The sequence below is a fragment of the Micromys minutus genome, assembly GCF_963924665.1.
Source record: "Micromys minutus genome assembly, chromosome: 1".
NCBI classification, from domain to species: Eukaryota; Metazoa; Chordata; class Mammalia; order Rodentia; family Muridae; genus Micromys; species Micromys minutus.
In genome coordinates, this window is record NC_137969.1 from 230,028,027 (window position 1) to 230,052,037 (window position 24,011).

Here is a 24,011-nt window from a genome sequence, read left to right on the forward strand (position 1 = left end):
TATGCCCCTTGCAGAAGGGAAGTGTGCCCAGACAGTGGTACAGTTTTCTCGAATGCTAGAGGCAACACAGTGAGCCCAGCATACTCGTTCTAAACAGTGATTGAGAGATGCTCTGCCTGAATTCCAGTTATCTCTGGTGAGTAGATGCCAACAGGCAATTAAAGAATATTTATGGAGGTCAACATATACCTTAGAAGGATGTCTTTAACTGTTCTAGAAGAACCTTCCAGAAGATGAAATCATCCATGGTTCCCCAAAAATATTTATTTATACAAAGATTCTGAGAGTAATATTTGTATTTGTCTTTATGCTTCAGTCTGTGCATCTGGGGCCAAGTCATCATGTCAGACATGGGAGGCTCCCCAATACTCTGCATGTAGCACCTGCTTCCAGGGACACCCGGGGAGCCCGGGGTCTAGGGTAGGAGGGAAATGATGCCTGATGCCCCAGACTGTGTGGATCCAGAATCCAGAGAATGCACCCTGACCCGGAAGGTGTCTAGCCAAATGTCCAAGGGGCAGTATGGCCAAGAAGGAAGGCAGAAGAAGGGGCCCGGAGGGAATACATGAGAGAACCAATTCTGACCTCTGCCTTTGAGTGCAGCATCTCTAAGGGACCTGAGATAACTAGTTGCTGGCCCAGAAACTAATTACATTATCTGTGATGACTCATGATGCTGATCGAGGTGAAAAGACAGTTTGCAGAAAGAACAGATTGTCCTTAATTCCAGGCAGTGCAAGATACGATTCCAGGGGACTTTGGCTTGGTAAACTGAAGAAAAATCTTTGCCGCCTCTAACAACAGCCCAATTCCCTGGAGCAGATTTACTGCAGTGAGCAAAGCTGACCTCATATCTGAAGTGCCTTCCAGTCTGGCCTTCACCTGACCACTCTGCCCTTCATCTTCCCTAGGGTAGCCCAAGGCCCATTGCCACTCACAGTGTCCACTCAGCATCTCTTCTCTACCCCACCACCTCAGCCTGCACCATAGAAATCCACGTTCTCAACAGTTTGCCTTCCCCTAACCAACCCGCACTTTCTTTACCACAGTGATTCTCAGAGCTAGCAGAAAGAAATGTTCCAGAAGAAAGCCTTCCTCTCAGCCTTTCACCAGGAGCCAGGGCTTGTGGGCTCCAGACCTCTAGGGAGAGGTCTGTTGCTTTGGTTTTCCAAGGAGCAGCAGTCGGTGGTGGCAGCTTCTCCTCCTCTGTTGCAGGCTGGCCTCAGCTGCACTTACACGACTTCACCACCATGTTGGACAGCTGTTCCACCTTGGGGGTTCTGCCAACATAGTACAGGATGGTCAGAGGCTCCAGGTCCTGGGGCACACAGCATGGCGAAGCCGATGCCTCCGGGTTCAGGGTGTTGTATAGTCCAAGCACCTGTGGGTGGGGTCACACATTTAGCAGGAAAAAGGCAAGCTTTGAGCCTGTGACCCAGAAACTATGCAAGTTGTGGGGGTTACCCTAAGTAGGCAGAATGGCCACAGAGATGTGTTTCAAAGGGATTGTAAGAACAGTTTGGATAAAAGACCAGCTGCAGTCATCCAGTGTGGCAGAAAGCATAACCCATGGACTCGATTATGTTCCTAACTGAAGCCAACAACGGTGTAGTTGATTTGCAATTAATTAATTAAAAAAAAAAAAAAACTCTTGGCTGTCTTTAGAAGAGGGCATCAGATCTCATTACAGATGGTTGTGAGTCACTGTGGTTGTTGGAATTTGAACTCAGGACCTCTAGAAGAGCAGTCAGTGCTCTTAACCGCTGAGCCATCTCTCCAGCCTGCACAAGTGGTAGAGGATGGCCTTGTTGGGCATCAATGGGAGGAGAAGCCCTTGATTCTGCCATGGCTTGACGCCCCAGTGTAGGGAAATGTCAGGGCAGGGAGATGGGAGGGAGGGAGTAGGTGGGTGGGTGGACCCCCCATAGAAGCTGGGGGAGGGGAGATGGAATAGGGGGTGTGGAGGAGTATCTGGGAAAGGGGATAACATTTGAAGTATAAATAAAATATATCAAATAAAAAAAAAGAAAAGAAAAAAACTTGGCTGTTAAGAAACTCCCCCAAAAGGTCTTCCTTCCTGTAAGTTTTTACCTTGGTGGGAAATGTTCTCACTCACCACTGCCTTGACACATTTAGTAGTTGTGAGAATGTGTGCCCCAGACAGGATTCAACAATGATGTGCTGCCTGGAACTGACTCTGCCTACTGCCCTGCTCAGCATCCCCCTTGAGGAAGACAGGTCACAGAGGCTGTCTTTCCATTGCTATTTTTTTTCTATGCTGTCTTAACGAAGGTAGAAACTGCTCTGGGCCCCGAATCTCACCAGCCAGGTGCATACATCTGTGACACAAGGTTACATGTGACAGTTGAATAACTTCCATGGTACAAGAGCTTTAGACAAAGTAAATAAAAAGGATGCTTGAAACTGTAGTGGGAACTGTGCATGTGCATGCACGTGACTGTATGCATGGTCAGGTAAGTGTGTTTGCTAGGGACTGAATCCAGAGCATTGCACACACTGAGCATACTTTTTACCCATGTTGCTAGCCCCCCACGGGAGGGAGGGATTTGAATTGCAGAGTACAACTGAGTAGGATTGGGCCAGCCTGCCAAGACCAGAACGTTGTTACATGGATTTTCTCATCCAAGATTTCCACCCATTCAACATTTAATCTCCCATTCACTCATACTGGCAAGTAGCCCAGTCAGTGGAGCCCCGGTACCCAAAGAGCATGCACCAAGCTTCATACCGTGCTGTGGGTTGTGTCTGAGCTGCGGAGGTAAGGGCAAGGGCCTGAGCAGAAGTTGGCATAGTAACCCTTAGGTTCATGGACCCATTTCCAGCCTAGATCCTGCCGGAAATCAATGTAGAGGGGGCGCACACAGCAGTTCTCCTCCAAGTTGCTACGATGAAAACATATAATGAAATCAACAAAAAGGAAGAGTGATGAAAAAATGAGTCTCATGTGTTTCTTCCTATTTCCCTTTGAGGCACTTCTGCCATTATAAGAGGCCATCCTGGGAGGTAACTTTAGACCATTGAATCCCAGGTTCAAATGCATTTGCTCACAACCATGACTTCCAGATAACCTGGGTGAGGCTATCAAACCCTCCAATCCTGTTGTCTGCAGAAATCCCTTTAGCAGCCTCTTCTCATCCTGTGGGCATATACTCTTGATTTCAACAGGTCTCTGAAAACACCGGGAACTCACCATTTCCAAAGGCAGCTATTGATCAAAATCTTGTAGGTTTAAGACTGAACCATAACAGACTCCATTGTTTCTCTTTTAAACAGTCATTCCCAGCCCCTTCTTCTTTGACTCCTCCCATTCCAGGGATACTCATTTTCTTGGCCACCCCTGAAGGCAGGGGCAGTCATGTGACTTGATTAATGGCCAGTTAGAACTAGAGAAGTTGGCAGAGATTAGGAAAAGCTCTGGCAAAGCTACCTAATTATTTAGAAAAGAGCTGGAAGAAGAAAGCTGTTGGCTCTTGCCTCTTTTTTCTTCAGCATGGACAAGTCACCTGGCATTCTAGAAATCCCCATGACCACAGGCAAGAAAAGCCCTCTCGAGAAACAATCCAGGTGAGATCAGAACACCCATCTATCTCTTCAAGGGCAAAAATCAAACTGCTGGACCAACCTTAAGTCAGCCCCAAGAAACCCCCTAGGGCTGAAGTCTACAGCTGAGAGCCTGCACAAATGGACACAGAAAATGGCCTACTCACCAGTCTTAGAACGGGTGGTGACAACCACACCACCTCTTCCATTCCTTCTGTTTCCTGACCTGCACCATCTCTAACAGTAAACATAGTTGTTCCACCCAAACTCCATACAGGCATTTTCTCTGGCCAACTGACCCTTTCTGCTCCCTTTTCTGGAAGTGTCCCAACTCCCTGGATTCCTACATATCTGAACTTCACCTGTCCCTAAAGGAAGGCTTCAAGGAGGGTTCAAACCCCAGCTTTTCCTCTGTAAATGTATTATTCCAAGCTCCCAGTCTGCAAGAACACCCTTCAAACCCCCTCCGAATGTCATTTTTCTCCTGTTACTTCTGGGATGTCGTGACATCCATCCTTCCCACATCTGTGAGAAGTACAGCTGTTCATAAAGAAGAACTTTAAAGAAGGGCAGGTCCCTTCTGAAGTCATTGGTGGTTTCTCTAGCTCAAGAGCTCTCCTGTGGATTGAGACTCACATCTTCCCCATCCAATAGCACCCTCCAGCCCTGCATAGATGTGATGGATCAATTCTGTTGTTAACTTGAAAGAATCCACAAGTGCCTTGGAGAAGAGCCTCTAGGTGTGTCTCTGGGGGATTACCTTGATTACAGGAATTGAGATGGGAAGACCCGCCCACACCGGTAGCACCATTCCCTAGGCTGGAGAATGTGAGTTGGAGGAAATGAGTTGAATTCATTTTTTTTCTTCTGATTTTGAATATAATGTGAGCAGCTACTTCTAGCTCCTGATATACCCTGACGTCACCTTTGTAATGTAATCTAGTTGTAATCTAGATATAATTAGAGCTGTGACTAAAATAAGCCCTTTCTCCCTCATGCTCATTTTTGTCAGAGTATTTATTTTATCACAGCCATGGGAAAGAATAACAGTAGGGAGCCAAGCACGTTTTCTGTGGACTCCTACATTCGTGTCTCCTCCCATACCCACCCCAGACACATCTTACAAGTACTTCAAACAGGAAGACCTGGAGGAAGCTTTCCCTACGCATCCCCAGTGCCTCTCCTTGTGCTTTTCCTCACTTTATCCAGCCCTGACCAGAGCCAGACTGCTGAAAATACTGGGCTTGGAAAAGAATTCCAGTCTTCTTTCCTAGACTCAGTTGTGAAAAGCATCAGGGACCCTTGGCTGAGAGCATCAAGCCCATGGGATGGAAGGTTGATCTCACCCCCTATGGGGTCAGAGCTCACCGGAAGCAGTAATTGGTGTCCAGGGCCCTCTTCTTTCTCTGGCTGCCTTGGCCTGGGCTGTCCAGTCGGTGTGGGGGAATCATCATGAGGATCAGGTGCGGGTTGTGGTGATCCTTCTGCTTCTTGAGACGCCCCAGGTCTCCACGGCCATGGTCATCTTCATTGTCCACTCCTGCAAAGGGAAGCAAGGCCACAACCTCCTGTCTAAACTCAAGCAGTATTTTTGCAGATTGTGTCCATGTCCCATCTTAGCCCATCACTGCCTGGTCAAGATGAGGGATAGTACCGTCTATGAAGGAGAGAGGGCACGGGGCAAGTCTCATCCCCTCCCCCAAGAAGGCACAGACTGAGGATCAACCAGTGTCAGAAACACTCAGTGGTTGCTGCGGGTTGCTGTCTATATGTAGGTGAGGGCGGGCACAAGATTAGGCAAGGAGCCTGTGGTTGGGCAGTGGAAAAGGAAGGCGGGCTGAGAATTTTAGAGACAGAACAGAGAGACAGAGAGACAGAGGAAGGAATGAAGATGGAAGAAGAGAAAGACCATCCAGATTCCGTGTGGCTTTAAATAGCCACAGGTAGCTATGAATATCTTATATGGGATGGATAATTACAGGACAATTTGTCTTATCTAGGTGAGCAGTTTATATCAATATCAATTAGCTCTAAGTTCATTGTGTGGACATTTTGTGGGGTGAAAATTTACTGATATAAATTTGATTGATAAATTACAAGCCTTTAGAGTTTTTATTTTACTGGGTTACAGGGATCTGTGACTTTAACCACAGGGGGGAGGATGACTGGGAATGTGAACAGAATCCACAGCAAGAGAGCCTTGAGGTGGGCGGCTGATACATGGGGCTAGCCATGGAAGCAGTGAGACCCTGGGGCCAGAGAGTAGCCAGACTTAGTGTGGGTTAGTACATTTTTTATTATTTTATGAAACAGGTTACCATGGATACCCCTATAGACAACCAATCAGATACCTGCACAAGACCTCATCACTGTCGTGGGATAGATGCGTCCTGGGCTCCTTCACATGAGTATCCCCAACACTAGGTGGGTACCTGTCAGATACTTTGGGGCTGCCACTTCAGGGTTCTTCTGAGACTTAGAACCTTAGGGTTTGGGTTTCCTGGTAGAACCTGAATTAGTCATGATACTGCAGAAGTCCTAACAATTTAAGGTGTCACAATTTGAGATAGCCTGTGTGGGCACCAAAGAAGCTAGACTACAGAACTGTTGCCATTCATATCAAGCTTAGGACTTCAGAGGTGCTCTCACTGAGAAATTCAGATGCAATAAAACATTAGACAAGCCCAGTAAGAGAGCCCAGATTCTGCTGAAAAGAGCAGAGCCTGTCTCAGAAGGGTTTGTTCTAGCTGGGAATCTCATTTGCAAAGGACAGCCACTGGCCACTGAGTGACCATCTTTACCAGGGCAAGAACACTGGTAATTTACAGTTGCATGAGAACTTGGATCTTAGAAAGAGGCTTTTGGGTATATAAAATAAATAGAAGCTCTGGGTGTGTGGTGCCTTCTTTTTGAAGTCTTTATGCACAAGGAATAATATTGTGGTGGTGGTAAGATAGTGCCTTAGTTTAACCTGTATATGAGGATGTGGTTAGGACATTAAACTCTTAGCTTTAAAAAATAAATACAGAAAAGGGTTGAGGTCAAGCCCATGCAGAGTAAGGAGTGAGTGAGGCCCAGGTCCAAGATCTGTGCAGGGTCAGAAGCATCCTTCTGCTCTCCCCAGATAATCTTGTGGTCACCCCACTTCTCAGGTGCCCAAAATGGAGACAGGAAAGGGAAAAAAGGAGCTTCCCTGAAGCCCATGAAGTTGTATTTATATTAGAAACCAAGAAAAGACTCAAATTCCAGCACCAACTCTGTACAAATGCCCACAGTCAAATGCTCAAGCCAGGAAGCAACCATCCTAACCCAGACAATCCCTGGGTAAGGGTCAGGAAAGTAGGTTCAGCCCCATCTGAAGCTCCATGTCCGGGGTACTCTTATTCAGCCCCACTGGAGTTCATTTCCTCGAGGAGAGGAGGAGGCAGCTGTCATTTCCTGAGCAATCTATTATCTGGGTTGTGGATTGAGCTTCTGAAAGAGGAACTCTTGGCCTAGTTCCCTGGACACCTGGCCTGCAGGATTTCTCCACCCCTCAGAATCCTGATGCCTCTTAGATGCTAATATGTTCTCTCCAAGTTCGCTCAGTGCTCTGAGGACAAGACAAAATCACCCAAGCGTAGAACAGTCAGCCATCTCTACAAAGGAAACTGGCTCCTTTTCTTAGGTTTGTCTAGGGGTCTCCTACTGCATTATCTGTTCCAGCTTACCTTTGAATTTGATTTCCATCACCTCGTGAACATTTTCCAGTATGTCTCCATTGGGCTGAAAGGTGTGACATGGACAGTGGATGCTGATCTCTAGACCCAAGTTGGACTCTGCAAAATAAGACCCAGAGTCAGGGGGACAAATACTGAGTGGCAAGGCAGTGTGCCCACCATCCAGGCAAAAGTGGAAGTGAGTTATGCTGAGAGTCACGGGCAACAGGAAGAGCTTGACTTGCAAAGCTCAGAGTGAGCCTTCTGCATAGGGTGCCACATTCTGCACATTTCCATTATATTATGAACAAGGTAAGGGCATAAATAGTGGGCATTGTGAAGTATGAAAATAACCATCCATTTTCAATGGATGAGAGAAAGAGATTGTTGCCTACGTACGTGGGAAGAAAGGGCAAGGACACACAACAGGAAGGGAAAGCTCACACTGCCTCGGTGTCTTCTGAGACAGAAGGTATTTGAGTCCATTAGCCTGCTGAATAGTAGGAGAGACAGTCAGGGATGGGAGGACGCTAAGGGAGAAACTGAGAGACCTCTGAGGGGGAAGGAATTTTAAAGAGCACAAGATGGAAAGCAATGACAGCAGTCAGGGGGAAGGGACTCAGAAATCAAAGCCTGATGTCACGTCACACTACCTACAACTCCATGTCCATAGATGACATTAACATTTCTACCATCACCGTGGAGACTGAGAAAGTGATTGATCCAGAGGAGGTAAGAGGCATGTTATGGGTATATGTGTGATGGAATGAGCTTGGGGAAACCGAGAGGTGCCAAGGTTTGTGTTCAGACACTGAGTGCCTATCCAGTCATATTTTCTCTAAAGAACAAGATGTCATGAGGTAAAATGACATGGAAGTTTCTTTGAAAAGCCTGTCACAATGATGGGGAGTTGGTTGTGTGGATGGCTCTTGAGGTGAGTGGGGATACAGGTGTGAGCACGGAGTACTCGGTCTATCACTGATGGCATTAGAGAGCAATGCTCAAGGGCTCAGACAACAGGGGCTCAGATGGAATGAGCTTGGGGAAACCGAGAGGTGCCAAGGTTTGTGGTCAGACACTGAGTGCCAAAAGGTCAACTCAGGCCTTCCCTCCTCTTGGCTGCAGGCGGGTGTTTTGGCAAACAAAATCCAAACAACACAGACAGTGGTGTAAGAGGTTGAGTGAAGTAAAAAGAAGAGGAAAAACAAAAGGAAGTGAAGGTTGGGTTAATAGTTCAGTCTTTACAGGGATACAAAAGCAAGCGTTCAATTCTCAGAACCCACGTGAAGAGCCAGAAGTGCTAACACATGCTTGTAATCCCAGGACTGGGGAGCCAGAGCTGGGAGGATCCCCAAGGCTCTCTGGGCAGTCATTTTAGTCAATCAGTGAGCCCCAGATCCCAATGAAAAACTGTATTACAAAACAAAAACATAACAAACAAAACCAAAAACAGGCGACACACACACACACACACAGGTACACATACACGCACATAAACAAAAGTTTGACTGAATCAAATAGTTCGAGAAAACCAGGTTGGGTCTAGTACAGTCAATGCTGATGGACCATAGCTCTGCTGATTCCAGGGTAGCAACTAGCTATATGGCTGGTGTAGGAGAGATCACAAGAGACGGATCTTTCCAGGTTAACATTTCAGTGAGATGCTTGGCTTCCTGGAGTCACCTTAGTGGTTGGTCATCTGGCCTCAGGACCAGCCTGATGTCTTCCTAAAATCTATTGTCATCAAGGAACAGTCCAAAATTCACCTGGTTCAGCGCCCTTCTCCAAGACAAACTGAAACTGATATGGTGACCCAAGACATGTGATGTAAGCCTGGCATCAGATGCCACGGACTCAGACAAATGGTTAAAAACTAGTTTCCTCCCTCCAGAAACTCCAAAGTCCAGCCAGATTTGTGCTGTCCCAAGGAGAACTTCAAGGGCACCTGATAAGCTTGATGACCTCTGTTCCCCAAGGTTAGCTCGCCAGGGAAGCAAGTCGACAAACTGAGGCAGCTGAGCCCCATCCAGAGAAGGCATGGCCAGGCACGAAGGCCTTTACTTGGTGTTAGAAGCTGGTAGAAGCCACAGTATCTAAAATGAGCAACACACGGTATTTTCTGTTCAAGGATGTCCAAGGTGGGATGGAAGCACTCTGGAGTGAGCAAGTTCTATGATTCTGTGTGTTCGAGAGTGAAGGTACGTGTTAAAGAAAGGAAAGGTCAAAGCACATATGGCCAGCACTGGATGGTAGCCTTACTGGACCGATAGCTCAGAGAGGATGACAATCAGCAACATTTGACATTACTATCACACTGCTGTGGGGTTGTGCCAGCAGTATAGTTCATTTAGTCTCTATAATAATTCTGCTAACTAAAACTTCACTGAGATCACCAAGGTTAGAGCTATTAAGTAGTTTACCCAAGTTACCCAATCAGTAAGTTGTTATTTCAGACAAAGAGCCTGTGAGTTCTGATAAGAGATCCTATACTATACATTTTGTTTGTTTTAAACAAGGCCTTATTTATATAGCCCAGACTAACCTGGAACTCAGGATCCCACCCCCACCCCACCCCCTCAGTTTAGTGTTGGAATTACAGGTGTGTGCCCATCCTTCCCCGGCTGAGATACTTCACACCTACTTATTAGGGACAAGGACTGACACCAAAAGGCACCATAAACAAAAATCCTCCATTCATTGAGATGCAGAATGCCGGTGCATTCTTACCATACCTTCACCGTGACAGTCGGGTACATCCTACCAGCCTGTCTCTGGATACAGAGAAGCTGTAGGCTGCAGGAGAACCCACACAGTGGTGGAAGAACCTGGGTCCTCCATCCTGGAGAGAACCCCAGAACGCAGCTTGGGTACCCAGAGCACACAAGCTCACAGATGCTTCCTAAGTGACTCCTAAACCACAAGTGTGACTCAGTTCTCATCAGTTCACACTGCCAGCAGCTCCAACTCCCGAGTCTGTTTGCTGCCTGGTTTGGGGCCATGAACTCTGAGGAGATTCACGAACAAAGGCCTCAGCTACTTCCCCTGAGGGAAGGGAGGGGTGGGCATAATTTGCCTAAGTGTGAACTGAAGGTTCCAAAGAAAAACAAACCTCAGAGTTGGCAGTGGTGGGGTGGTGGGTGGGGGACCCACAGGTTTTATTATGAAATTATCTTTTCGGATGGCTCAAGGAGGCGGGAAAGCATGTTCTGTGCAAATGTCTCATCCAGTTCTGCAGCTGTGAACAGAAGCGCTCCAAGTGCCCAGGGCTTCAAAGAAATCCAGGTGGCAATGATTAAAATCAGACCGGGGAACTCAGAGATGAAGTCCACCCAGCCCCCTTCTCGGTGCCCAAGCTGAGCAGTGAGTGGACAGCTGCCTGGATCCCTGTTGCTTTGTTACACCATTGGCTGAGTCCTGATGGTTCTCACAGGCTGCGTTACATACCTTCCTGAAAGGGCCAGGGCAGGGTCTACCATGTGTCAACTCAGTTCCCAAAGTCCCAGAGATGGGAGCTTGCAGACATGAATACCTACAGCATCCAGGAAATCTCGGAGGTGAGGGAGTCACCTCAGAGACTCACTCACAGGGAGCACTGAGGGATGGGGAAGACAGTGCATAGCACATTTCGGGCTACTGGTCATCTGCTGGGCCAATCTTCTAATTATCAGTCAAGAAAAATAAGGCATCTTTGGTTTCTGTATTGACACAGGGTCTCTCTACATAGCCATGGCTGTCCTGGAACTCACTATGTAGACCAGGTTGGCCTCAGACTCACAGAGATACATCTGCTCCTGCCTCCTTGAGTGCTGGGATTAAATGTGTGCACCACCACAGCCAGCCCAGTTTTCTAAGAAATATTCCGGCTTTTAAAACAAAAAAAAAAAAAAAAGAAAAAAAGAAGAAGAAAAAGAAAACAAACAAACAAAGCCCCAAGTGACCAAGAGTTAAATGTAAAGGCAGGCAGCTGTGACCTCTGCCTTCAAACCCCACTATCCTGAAACACCAAGAACATCTGGCCATCAGTATGTAGTTGATCTATCTGTGTAACAGCCGATGGGAATGGAAAACCCTTGGTGGGCAGAGGAGGAACCCTATATGTAAATCTACCACCACCTTCCCCACCATCACCATTAAGCAGTCAGAGCAGGAAGTACCAAAATGGTGTCATGAGACACGAGATTTAGGGGACAAAAGTTCTAATCCAGGCCAGAGAAGCTCAGACCTAACCACTCTGGTCCTTAGCATCCTTATCTGACATCACAAGAGTTTGTTCTTACAAGGCACATTGAAACCCACAAAGTTCTCTCAAATACACAGAACTCCTAAAACAGCTCCGGGAGGCCTACAGGGTGGAAGCATTACTTCATTTTCCAGGTGAGGAGACACAGTGAGTGGATATGATATTTAGGACAAGTGACATTTGATATAAGTGCGGTAGATGTTCAATGATGACAGGTATTTGAAATTCCGGCCACTGAGAACCTGCTCTAAGGCTCCTCTTCTTCTAGTCGTCCTCCAACAGCTGATGATACCACCTGGCTGTTCCATCCAACACCTATGTCATCGGAGATTGCTCTTGTGTCTTCAGAATGAATTCATATGATTTCTGTATCCGTTGCTCTGCCTGCATCCAAGCCCCTGCCATCCTCGCTAGGTTGCTACAATATTCTCTAGGCTGCTACATTGTTCCCTAAATGTTTTCCTTGCCTTTTTCCCATTGCTTTCCCAGCAACAGGAGGAGCTTTTGTTAAAGGCCACAGCATTGCACTCATACCCACCTTGCTTCTAGCAATCAGAAGACTTGGAACAAGTCTTAACCTTTCTCTGGTCTAACACACACTTGACCAGATGGCCTCAGCTCACGGTCTTCCAGACTGTTGTTCGCTGCTGCTACAGAAGATCAAGCTCGGGTCTGGGTCTTACGGATTCTTTTGCTTAGGTCACCCTTTAGCCTAGCCTCCTGACCTTAAAGGGCTAGCTCCTTCTTGAGGCCTGGATCTCACTGTCAGACTAGTTCCTCACAGTGATCTCTTTTAAGTAGCCAGTGTTGGAGCCCCCGGGTATCATCACCTAGATTCTTGAGTTGTCAATGTGTCCTCTGACACGCTTTCTATGCCTCTGCCACCAGGATGAAAACCCCAGGAGGTCTGAGCGCTCACCTGTTTTGTTTGCTGCTGAATTCCCAGGGTCTGACTCAGAGCCAGCATTTAAGAACAAGTGGAGAACAGAGTTAAAGCTAAGCCTTGAATCCAGACGAATGGTATCCCCTAGTTCTCTCCTTCTCCCTTTCACGAGGCAGAAGGAACCTAGGATTCCTTCTGAGATGTTCCTGCTAAGAGTTTACCTACCTCTCCGTAAAAGCCACTCGCGCACAGTGTCAGTGACATCAAAAGACAGCCACTCTGCAGTGCCCCTCGTGGGCAGATTCTTGCCACCTATGTAGCGCTGCTTGGCTATGTGCTCATCAGGTCGAAGTATCTGTGGGGCAGAGAAGAGAGTGAATAGCTAAGGCCAGGGACAGAGTAACAGGGATGGGTTACAATGCTGACAAGCAAGGGGAGACCAAAGGCTTCTGAATGCCACCCTCTCTGTGCACCTCTTAATGACAGAGGCTGGGAGGAGTCAGCTTCAGACTGAGGTCTGTCAAACCCCATGCTCAATGGAGGCCAGACATGGAGGAGGAACTGGCGCCTACTGTCTGGTTTCCAGCCAGAAGGAATACCTGGAAGAGCTCAATTCTCTGCTCTGTGCGCTTGGAGCTGGGGTTGGGCACCCGCAAGACCCGGAACTCTGCCCGGAACAGGTTAGTTCCATTTTTCTCCACTGAGGACACATTGAAACGAAAAACCTTAGAAGTAATTCCTTTGGGGCAGACGGCCAGTTCATCTAGAAGGAAAAGCAATGGAGAGAGGCATAGTGAGGAGGGACTCCCAGAAATGGTATGCCACCAGCAGACCCACACTAAGTGGCCACAGTCCTGTCTATGACCTCCCTAGAGGCTTGAGGTCTCAGACCTGAAAGTGGAGATGCAAGGGAGATTCTTAGATATAAGAATTATATAGACTCCCAAATAAGGAGCAGAGAGACCTCGGAGCCCCAAGACACGTAATTGAAACTGAACCAGTCAAGTGTAATTGTCCTCTTTGCCCACTTCTACACATTTAATAAAATCTTGAGGGCTGGAGAGATGGCTCAGAGGTTAAGAGCACCAACTGCTCTTCCAGAGGTCCTGAGTTCAAATCCCAGCAACCACATAGTGGTTCACAACCATCTGCAGTTGGATCTGATGCCCTCTTCTGGTGTGTCTTGAAGACAGCTACAAGGTACTTATATAATAAATATTTAAAAAAATAAAATTAAACCTTATATTTTATGTGTATGTGTGTGGACCTGAGTATATGTATATATATGTATATATATGTATATATATATATACCATTTGTGTGCAGTGCCCACAGAGGCCAGAAAAGGGTGTCAGATTCTCTGGGATGGGAGCTAATGGCAATTTTGAGCTACCTGACAGGGATACTAGGGATAGAGCCCAGTCTTCTGGAAGAGCATCAAGTGTTCTTAACTGCTGAGCCAGCTCCCTAGCTCTCCTCCCATTGTCTTGCTCACCCAAAGTTGCTAAGTGCTTCAGACTAAATTTCTTAATTAAAAAAAAAAAAAAAAAGATTCTTATCCAGGCCTGGCAGCACATGTTGTAATGTTGTCACTTGGTAGGCTGAAGCAGGAAGATCTTGAGTTCAAGGGCAGCCTGGTCTCTTTAAGCAAGTTCCCAGACTAAGTTTCCAAAACAAAACAATCAATCAAACAAACACAGACTTTAAGAAGATGGCAGCTAGTCACTTAGTTATCTTTTAGCTAGTTGGTCCATCCATGTTCTTGTTCAGTAGATATTTATTCATGTCTCAAACATGGATTGGGCCGGAAAGGTGGCTCAGTGGTTAAGAGAAACTGCTGTTCTTCAACAGGACCTAAGTTCGGTTCCCAGCACCCATGTTGGGCAGCTTGCAACTAGTTGATTGTAACTCTAGCTGCAAGGGATCTAAAACCCTCTTCTGGGCTCCTCAGACAGGCAGGCACACACACAAACATACCCAAATTTTAAAAAATCTTTTACATTTTTATTTGTTTGGTTGGTTTTGTTTTTTCAGGCCAGGGTTGCTCTGTGTAGCTCTGGCTGTCCTGGAGCTTGCTCTGTAGACCAGGCTGGCCTCAAACTCAGAGATCCCTCTGCCTCTGCTTCCCAAGTGCTGGGATGAAAAGGTGCATCACCACCACGTGGCTTTTTAAAAATGTAAACATGTGTATAATAAATACCATGAGCCAAGTGTAATGCTGATGTCAGGAAGCCACAGTCCCTGCCTGCAGGTATACAGACCCACATCACAGGACCTTCGGTGATGTAGGGGGACAGCAAGAAGAAATGAGAATGGATCAAGTAAGGAACAGTACTTAATGGGAGGAGGGTGGGGGAGGGGCTACAAAGGGATTTTTATACAGAGAGACTACTGGAGTCAGAGACAGACCAGAGAGGAAGAGAAGAGAAAGAAGCTTGAGGCATCAGGCTGTGTCACACTGGGAGCCTGAACTTCATCATACTGAGAGTAGTATGTATGTGTTTGCATCAATGAACTTCATCATACTGAGAGCTACAGAAAGTGTTTGTATCCATGCTGTGGCTTAGACCTAAACAAAGGGCAGTTTCTATGGTAAAGAGGTTGAGTCTGGAAGAATTTTTTTTTTTCAAGTCAAAAGAGCTGGCTGTCATCAACTTCTTCATCTTTAAGGGTGTCCTAGTTAATGTTAATATTGCTACGATGAAACACTATGATCCTCAGCAATTGAGAGAAGGTTTTGTTTGGCTTAGGCTTCCTCCATCCATAGTCTATCACCAAAGGAAGTCAGGACAGGAACTCAAACTGGATGAGAACCTACAGGCAGGAGCTGATGAGGAAGCCATGAAAGGGTGCTGCTTCCTGGCTTGCTCAACCGCTTTCTTTTCTTGCTTTTTTTTCTTTCTTTTTCTTTCCTTCTTTCTTTTTCTTTTCTTTTCTTTTCTTTTTTTTTTTTTTTTTTTTTTTTTTTTTTTTTCTTTTTGGTTTTTCAAGTTCTGACTGTCCTGGAACTAACTCTCTCTCTCTCTCTCTCTCTCTCTCTCTCTCTCTGTGTGTGTGTGTGTGTGTGTGTGTGTGTAGTGTGTGTGTAGACCAGGCTGGCCTTGAACTCACAGAAATCTGCCTGCCTCTGCCTCTGCCTCTTGAGTGCTGGGATTAAAGGTGCACACTACACACCCAGTCAGCCTGCTTTCTTATAGAACTAAGGCCCACCAGCTCAGGGATATCACCACCTACAAGGAGCTGGCCCCCTTTCCCTACTAATCACTAGTTAAGAAAATGCTCTATAGTTGGATCTTGTGGAGGCATCTTCTCAACTGAGACTCTCTCTTCTCAGATGACTGGAGTTTGTGTCAAGTTGACATAAAACCAACCAAGACAAGGGGTCTCTGCCCTTGGTAGCTGCCCACTACTCATCTTCCCACTGTTCCCTTCAGCCCCACCCATCAGCCGATAGCAGCAGATGCTTTTTCCGATGTTGCAAGCCAGATAACAGAGAACAGAAGTGTCTGTCTTTCCTCTGCTCCTGCGTCCTTTACAACGTCAAGGTCTGTGGACATTCATCCCATATAAATCCTCTCTACGACAACCAGGACTTGAAATTCAAGCTCCTAGACCCAGATTCCACACCTAATGGACGTGGCTGGAGTGAGCGCATAAGTACCCCCAGGGGTGGTTTAGGAGTCATGGACTGCGTGAGGCAGATAAGAAGCGGAAAGCCAGCAAGTACAATCCTGGTCTTCAGAAAAGGATGAGTGGGTGTCTCTGGAAATTGCCATCTGGTGGGCCTGATGTTGGTGGCTAAAGGAAAATTAATGGAACAGGTGTAGGAAACAAATGTGTGAATCCCAGCTAATGAAGCCCTGATTACTAATTGGCCATGAAGGAAGAAATACTGCCAATTAGTCACTAAGCCAATCCAAATAGGACCAGAGGGAGGAGTCAGTGTTGGCGACTCTTGTATGTATATGTAGAGAGGGATGGTACCCAGCATCCCTCACATGCAAAGTACACATTTTAAAAAATACTTCAAGGTTAATTATGTGTACTTATGTGTGCCTGTGTGTGGCTTTGTACACACAAGTGCAGAGCCCAACGAGACCGGAAAAGGACATCAGATCCCCTCGAGCTAAAGTTAGAGGTGGTTGTCAGCCCCCTGGTGTGAGTGTTGGGATTGAACTGTGGCCCTCAGCAAGAACGGCACACATCCTTAACTGCTAAAACATCTCTCCACAAAGCACCCATCTTGTAAAGGAGCTAAATCACCAACAATTTCATGTGTAAGTTGACAGCTTTGTATCTCCGGATGTGGACAACAAGCCCTTGGACCAGTCACCCCCTCTGAAGACTAACCTGGCAGAAAATGTTATCAATCTGGCCTCTGTAATAACTGTCTGTTAGGAGAGCATGAAGGGGAGTCAGGGCAATATGTGCCCTGTTATAAGAGGCAGGAATTGGTAACTGAGGAGGAAGGGGCTGGAGTGGGGAGGAAGTAGGGGACATCCAAGAAATGGGAACAGTGTTACTCTAACAGACTCTCAGGACACCCTGATGACTGTTCTTGCTAACTTCCGTTTTGTCACGTACCATACTCCAAGACATATCCCCACCTCCAGTAAAAATTTTAAGGTGATTCCAGAAGAAATACAAAGCACTTGGAAGGTGGAGGCTAAGGGAGCAAGATTCTGAGATCAGCCAGAACTGGAGAGATGGCTCAATGGTAAGAGCACTGGCTGTTCTTCCAGAGGACCTGGCTTCAATTCCCAGGAACCATATGGTGGCTCACAACCATCTGTAAATGCAGTTCCAGGAGATCTGACACCCCCTCTGGCCTCTATAGGCACCAGGCATACACACAGCTATACACATAAAGGCTTCAGCCACACATCCATGTACCATGTTAATATATATATATACACATTTGTGTGTGTGTGTGTGTGTGTGTGTGTGTGTGTGTGTGTGTGTGCTTGTTTGCTGCCAAGTCTGATGACCTGAGTTTGATCTCTGGGACTCACAAAGAAGATAACAGAGTTCTGGAAGTTTCCATCTGGCCTCAACTCATGTACAAGTAGACACGGATTCCCTGACACATAAATAAATGTAATAAGAAAATTTTAAGAGTTCAGATCCAAGCTCAGCTACATAGTAAGACCGTTCCTCAAAACAGTCAAGCAAAAATAGCTAAAACAGTGGAATGAGTCGTATAAAAAAAGCAAATACATGATCTACCGCCTTACACTGTATGTCATTCCTCTAACAATACTGAAAATTAATGCGAATATATAAAATTTATCATCCTTCCCATGGGGAAATGGAACATCAGAAAGTCTAAGTGGTTTTTCCATAGCTACACAAGTAATAGGGGGCAGATGTGGGACTTGAACCCAGGTAAGACTTGATCACAGCCCAAATGTTGAATCTGAGACTCTGGAAGTCAGTGGGTACCTGGGTGATTACCCAGTGGAAAGATATTAATAATTTCAGCAACAAATATGATGGGAGTCCTTAAAGTGGCTTAGCATCCCAGCATAGTCTTAGAGTCCATGACCAGGAGCCACTGTGCTTAAGCTTGGCTCTTCTGCTTGCTGCAGGAGTCTCCCCTGTAAAACATTGTTTCCAACTGTTTCCATTGCTGGGTGCAGGAGTCTCCCCTATAAAACATTGTTTCCAACTGTTCCCATTGCTCAGAACACTGGGTAGTGATGGGCGACCCTTCATCTATGTTGCTTTAGGGAGCGAGACTAACACTTGGTCCACAAAATGCATGCACAGTATTCCCGGAGAAGCCAGGAAACTGTACATGTAGTTAACTAGGCTCTTAGAATGTTCCCGACAGGTGTGTCCCAGCTTAAACACCTCATTTCTGTGGGAGCCAATGGAGGGAGGTATGGTATGAACAATGGGGCCACCTGGACAGCATTTAAAGCAGTGAACTATGACCCCTGTACTCAGCAGCATACTGCACTGGCTGGGTGCATAGCATTGCCCCCCCCCCCGAGTTTTCCAGATGTTTCTGGTGTGCGGCCAGAATGGAGAAGCAAAGTTTATCATTTTATGCGAAAGGGGTCATGACTTCAGATGTGCCAGGAGCTTGAGAGAGTATTGTCTGGATGGTCTCAAACTTCACATGGATTAACCTTGAATTGAGTTACATGTGTTGTTTGTTTAGCCACTGTTTAAGAAGTTTTGCATTAGAAGCTAGTAAACATTTTAAGTCTGTTACAAGTTGGAAAGTTTCACAGAAATTTCCAGTTTATCTGCTATCCTGAGAAATGATAAGATGTAGTCAAGCTGTTCCTACATTCCCGGATACAAAAGTCAGTGAGAGCTACACTGTAGCTTCTTTTAGCAGGCCATTGGGGCTCCAGATCCTCCCACCCCTAGCCCACCATATATGCCTTCTTTCTCTGTGAACTCAAGTACTTTGCCCATGGCTGCTAGATCCGTCTGCACCTCCAACCTACTCTCTGAAGGCATTTGTGCTTACCATCCCTCCTAGGAACCTTTTTGCCCCTGGGCCACCTCATCTTTAAGCTTATTGAAAACACAAGATGCCTCCATATTATCCCTATTCTGTAAGGGAGAGATGGAACCCAGGTGTTTTCTCAGGGCTGCCCTTGGGTAGCCTGAACCTACCTTCCTGTTGATATAGCATCAATAGCCACGGCATATGAGTTCTTTCAACGTGGAAAATCTTTTCCATAATGGTTATTTATTTTTATTTCATGTGCATTGGTGTGTTGCTTGCATATATGTCTGTGTGAGGGTGTTGAATCCCCAGGAGCTAACAGATGGTTGGTTGTGAGCCACCATGTGGGTGCTGGGAATTGAACCCAGGTCCTTTGGAAGAACAACCAGTGCTCTCAACTGATGAGCCATCTCTCCAGCCACCATGGCATTCTTCCTGCTGGGGAGCCCTGGGCTTGCCTTGGCACATTGATTGATAGAGTCCCACAACAAGACACAAATACTTCTAAGCCAGAAGGTGAAAATCATGCTTATGCCAGTGGTTGTGTGGATGGTAACAGAGTTGAAAAGACTGTATTCTTCCCACTACATGAAGCAGAGACAGCACGTACTCATTTCCCATGGCAACATCTTAGAGAATTAAGAGATTACAGAGATTTGCCTCTGTCTCCTAGCAGACATCGGGCAGATCATCTCCAGACCTGACAAACTCATTCAAAGTGAAAGAGAGCTGAGAGGTGACCTCACACGAGGAAATGGAGGCTCTGGGAAGAAACACCACATGGCTGAGCTTGCTTATCCTGCTTGAGGCTATGTAAGACAGAAAGGAAGCCCATTCCTTGAAGCTGGGTTCAGTGAACACGCAATGGCTTACAAATCTCCTGCCCCACCTCCAACAGTGAAGCTGAAACAAATTCGGTTTATTTTCAAGCAGCTAGGTAACTGGGTTACAAAAGTACCCGCTGTCTTCTCCTGGTGAGGTTAACCTAGGATTCATCTGTGTCACAGGCCATGGTTCTACCACAGCCTGAAGATTAACAGTGGCCTTAAAATGTGTGTTGCATGCCTTTGATCCCAGCACCCAAGAGGCAGAGGCAGACCTAGCTCTGTGTGTTTGAGGCCAGCCTGGTCAACAGAATGAGTTCTAAACAGCCAGGGCTACACAGAGAAACCCTATCTTGGAAAACAAAACAAAACAAAATCAACCAAACAAAAAGAAGTTCAGGATGGCTTTGTCCTCCGCTCAGCAGCTGCCACAGCCCTCTCTGTACTAAGTGTGCCTTGTGCAGCCAGGGTGAGCCACCACCTAACCAGCTGCAGGGTGGGCTCAGGTTGGTGTCTGCTCAACTACCATATCACCTGCACCAACTGCAGAGTGCCTGGGCCTGCTTCCTGACGGCACTGTGTGCCTCTGTGGCACTGCCTGTGCCCCACTGAACCCTGGCTCCTCCCCAGCAATGAGAAAATGTTCTTGTTCACTGTGCTAAGTTGTCACAGGCTAGACCACTGCTCCATTGCCCCCATGTCCTTCCTGCTATCTTCAACTTCCCTTGATGCTACAGCCTGGGAATTGCACAACATTTGTGGGGAGCTGTCCTGGCTTTGTCTGAGGCTACACCCTTTGCGCCCTGGATTTCTACACAAAATCCACATCCACATCTACCTGTGTGGCTGTGTACCCCTGTGGATAGCTCATTCTCAGTTCAGGACTCCAGACAGGGTGGGTCCTTGTGACTCCGACTCTCCTTCTGACTATGAGGGTTCGGGGCCACCCCCTTATCTTCTACCTTCCTCAGACATGTAACTTTCTCTGATATCTGTGGCTACTATGACTTGCTTTGGCAGGTGACCAAGGAGTCAAGGGTTCATCCAATCTAGTCCCAGACGACTCTATAAACTGTGGTCACCAGGCAGTCCCTGAACTGACACCAGGAAGCAGACCCCAGGCAGGGAGCTCTAGGTCTGCCTAGTTTCCAGCCTGGACTCCAAAAGCACAAGTAACCAGATCCTAAGAAAGGATGTTCCAGCCAGTGACAGGAAACTGCCCGAGAACACCGGCATCCCTACCTCCAGAAACTTTCTGCCTGGTGTAGACCAGCTCCCTACTGGCCTTTGCATCTTCCTTGAGAGCTGCTCCACCCATTGGCACTCACCCCTATTCTTTCTCTGCAGCCAGGTTTCTTTAGCCTTCTGCTGTTTGCCCCATGGCCACTCCTACTATGCCAGCCTCCTGGTTCCATCCAACCCTCCCACCCCAACTTGGGCACTGCCCACCTGGGAGGTGGGCCTGGTCTGAAGTCACCGGGGCACAGAGGACACCTGCTGGCAGGAGAAGCAAACAGAGCAGCTCCCGGATTCAGGCCCAGAGCAGCTTACATTCCTCTTTCCTGGGCTGTCAGTTTCTCAACATCTGCCAAATTTCTCTCTCTTGTATTGAGGTTTTTTAAATCCCCATTCAGTAAACACACATGACTTCCACACGTGTACAAACACACAGGCGTCTCACCCAGAAGCTTCGCAGCTTCTCTGCAGACAGCAGCCTCCTGGGAAGAAACACTCCCAGACACACATCCCCATCACCCCAGCAGCCATCCCTCCCACCCACACATCCTTCCATGGCAGGCAGATGCCTTGGGCTATCCAGAACCTCGATCTTGGCCTCCTGTGTCCATTAGCCTAGGAGGCCCTGCTTTACACATATGAATCTTTCTACTGTGTAATGTAAGAGTCCACGTTGTTCAAGTCCGTGTATGTGGGAATATACATGTATTACCCTCCCCCTCCCAGCTCATGTGGGTCACGTGTGTGTGTGTGTGTGTGTGTGTTAGACTGAAAGGCCTCAGTTGGGCTTCCAAAAGCTTGACAAACACAAATTTGAGGCAGGTACACTGTGTTTCCTGAGAGCCAGGAGACTGACCCAGAGATGTGGGACAAGGAGCCAGGAAAAGCAGGGAGAATACAGAGGTGGCCAGACTCAGAAGACCAGGAGGATTTGGGAGCCAGCCAACCCACCCTTTTACAGAACTCATGTGCTCTCAGTGAGCCTCTATGCATTTCTTACTCACAAATGTGTGCGAACATGTTTCCTTAGGTGGCACAATACAATTCCCACTTACTATCCACCAAGGATGTCATAGGAATCCCGAACGCCACTTGGCTTTAGGACTCCTGGCCTCTTGAAGCACTTGGCTCTCACCAGAATGTCTGTCTCCGTTCCCACCCACCTACCCAGCTGCAGCTGTAGTGCCTGACCTCTGAAGTGAACCCCAGGGTGCGCTCTGCTGTGTAAGGACCCCTAGGCCCCCCTCTGTGGAGCTCACTTTTCCAGTTCATCCCCTCCAAAGAAGACACCCAGCAAGCATTTGGACTTACTGTGCTCCGCCAGCCCCTGGATCATGTCGAATTTATGGATCTCTTTGGCATAGTACTCTGACTCCGAGGTTTCCTGAGTGCAGCCTTCCTCCCTCTCTCCATGCATCTCTTCCAGCAACTCCCGGGTGCTGTTGTAAAGCGCCAGGACCTGATAGGGGACGTGGGTCATCACCGATGGCTCAGGGGGGCTGGTGAGCCTGAGCTTGCTCAAGATCTGTCCCCTAATGGCTTCCACCCTCTTCTTCTTGATGTGGCCGAAGTCCAAGGTGGTGCAAGTGGACAGAGAAAGGCTGACTGTGGCCAAGTTCAGCAGGGCCAGGACCACCAGAGCCCTTTGCAAGTGCATCTTCATGTGTGAGCCCAGGAACAAGGCCAGGGGACTGGGGAGGCCTGGCAAGGAGGAGACCCCAGTAGAAAGGGGGAGGAAAACCAGGCGTCCTCCCCAGATCCCAAAGACTGAGGCTTGGCAAGAGGGTGCATGAACTCACTGCGCTGTGTGAGCCTCAGGACTCCCAGGAAGCGCTGGCAACCCCGGGACGAAGTAGCGGACTGTGTGCTGGGTAACGCTGGGATTCTTGTCCATATGTCTAAACAGGTTCTGCTGGACTCTGGCTCCCAGCAAGCCAGGTGGAGGGCAAGCCGAGGGTTGGGAGGGGTGGCAAGGCAGCTGGGAGTGGGAAGAGAGCTGGAGTTTTTCCTTAGGTAAAAATAAATAGAGCGGATATCTGATATTGCCAAACGCCGCTTGGCGATGAGGAGAAAGTGAGTATTTTAAAGAAAGTGCAGAAGAGCCATGGCTGGGTCCCAAAAATCAAGCTCTTTGCCTTGCCCTGAAGGGACAATTAGAAGAGCAAATGGAAAAGAGAAGGGAAAAAAATGTTTAAAAAAAAAATCACCAGTGGGTATGTGGGGAGAGGCAGGGCTGGGCTGCGGCAGGCCCAGCTAGAGGTGGGGGCAGCGCAGGACACACTTGTCTCTGGATCCCTCCATTCATGCTTTCTCTTTTGTTTACACTTCCTCGGGGGCTTTCTAAATGACTCTGTTCACGCTGCCTCTCCTCTTCATTGGCTGGGATGAGGGATTATGTACAACTGGCAAGCTGGGAGGGCAGGCCTCTTGGAGACAGCTCCGATAATCCACTTGGACCCACGGTCACCAGCATCTCAGCTTGTCTTCTCGGCCATGGCTTCTGTCCCTTGCTTCTCTTTAGGAATTAAAAAAAAAAAAAATCAAAAGGAAAAGAAAATAGAAGCTGATTCACCGCAGCTGACTCCGGAAAGCGTTACTCCTTCCTCCGCAAGGCTCTTCCCGTGCGTGTCTCGCCTCTCTGTGGCTCAGCCCCCTACAGTCGGCCCTCTTCTTCCCTCCCTTTCTCTCTCCCCTTCTCTCTCCCTCTCCTCCCTCTCTCTCTCACACACATGCACACACACACACTGCTTTCTCTATTTCTCTCTGCTGAAATTTTATACCTCCCTCCCATGACGTATCGGCCTGGGGTGGGGGAGGGAGGGAGGGACCAGCGCGCACAGCCTCTCTCGCTGCACGGTTTTAATGTTTTAAACAGGCACAGGAAAAGCCGAGCCCATTTGAAAAATACTTTGTGAGTCCTCTGGTTCGACGTGGTAACTGAACTTTTTTTTCCCCTCCTCTTGGAGTCATTCCTGCTACACGTTGGCTGTTTTTCTGGAAAGTTACTCCCGAGCCCCCTCCCTCCTGCTACCCTGGCCCCTCTGCTCTGGGCCAGCTGTCAGTCCACGCTCCCCGCCCCGCTCTCTCGCCTCCCCCGCGTCCC

General features: G+C 47.7%; 1 protein-coding gene across 2 annotated transcripts; it reads right to left on the reverse strand.

Moving 5' to 3' along the window:
• Positions 1 to 244: 244 nt before the first annotated feature.
• TGFB3 (transforming growth factor beta 3) lies at positions 245 to 23,606 on the reverse strand. 2 transcript variants are annotated; one of them, XM_080933284.1, is made up of 8 exons: positions 22,708 to 23,606; positions 22,220 to 22,367; positions 12,982 to 13,145; positions 12,608 to 12,737; positions 7,272 to 7,379; positions 4,930 to 5,101; positions 2,750 to 2,903; positions 245 to 1,381 (listed from the first exon to the last, which is right to left on the reverse strand). In XM_080933284.1, exons 2-8 carry the CDS (start codon positions 22,323 to 22,325, stop codon positions 1,223 to 1,225), a joined length of 993 nt encoding a protein of 330 aa, XP_080789410.1. In that variant the 5' UTR covers positions 22,326 to 22,367; positions 22,708 to 23,606; the 3' UTR covers positions 245 to 1,222. The 2 variants fall into 2 exon arrangements, with proteins under 2 accessions (XP_080789410.1, XP_080789409.1); XM_080933283.1 differs by having other exon boundaries at positions 22,220 to 23,606.
• Positions 23,607 to 24,011: the final 405 nt, after the last annotated feature.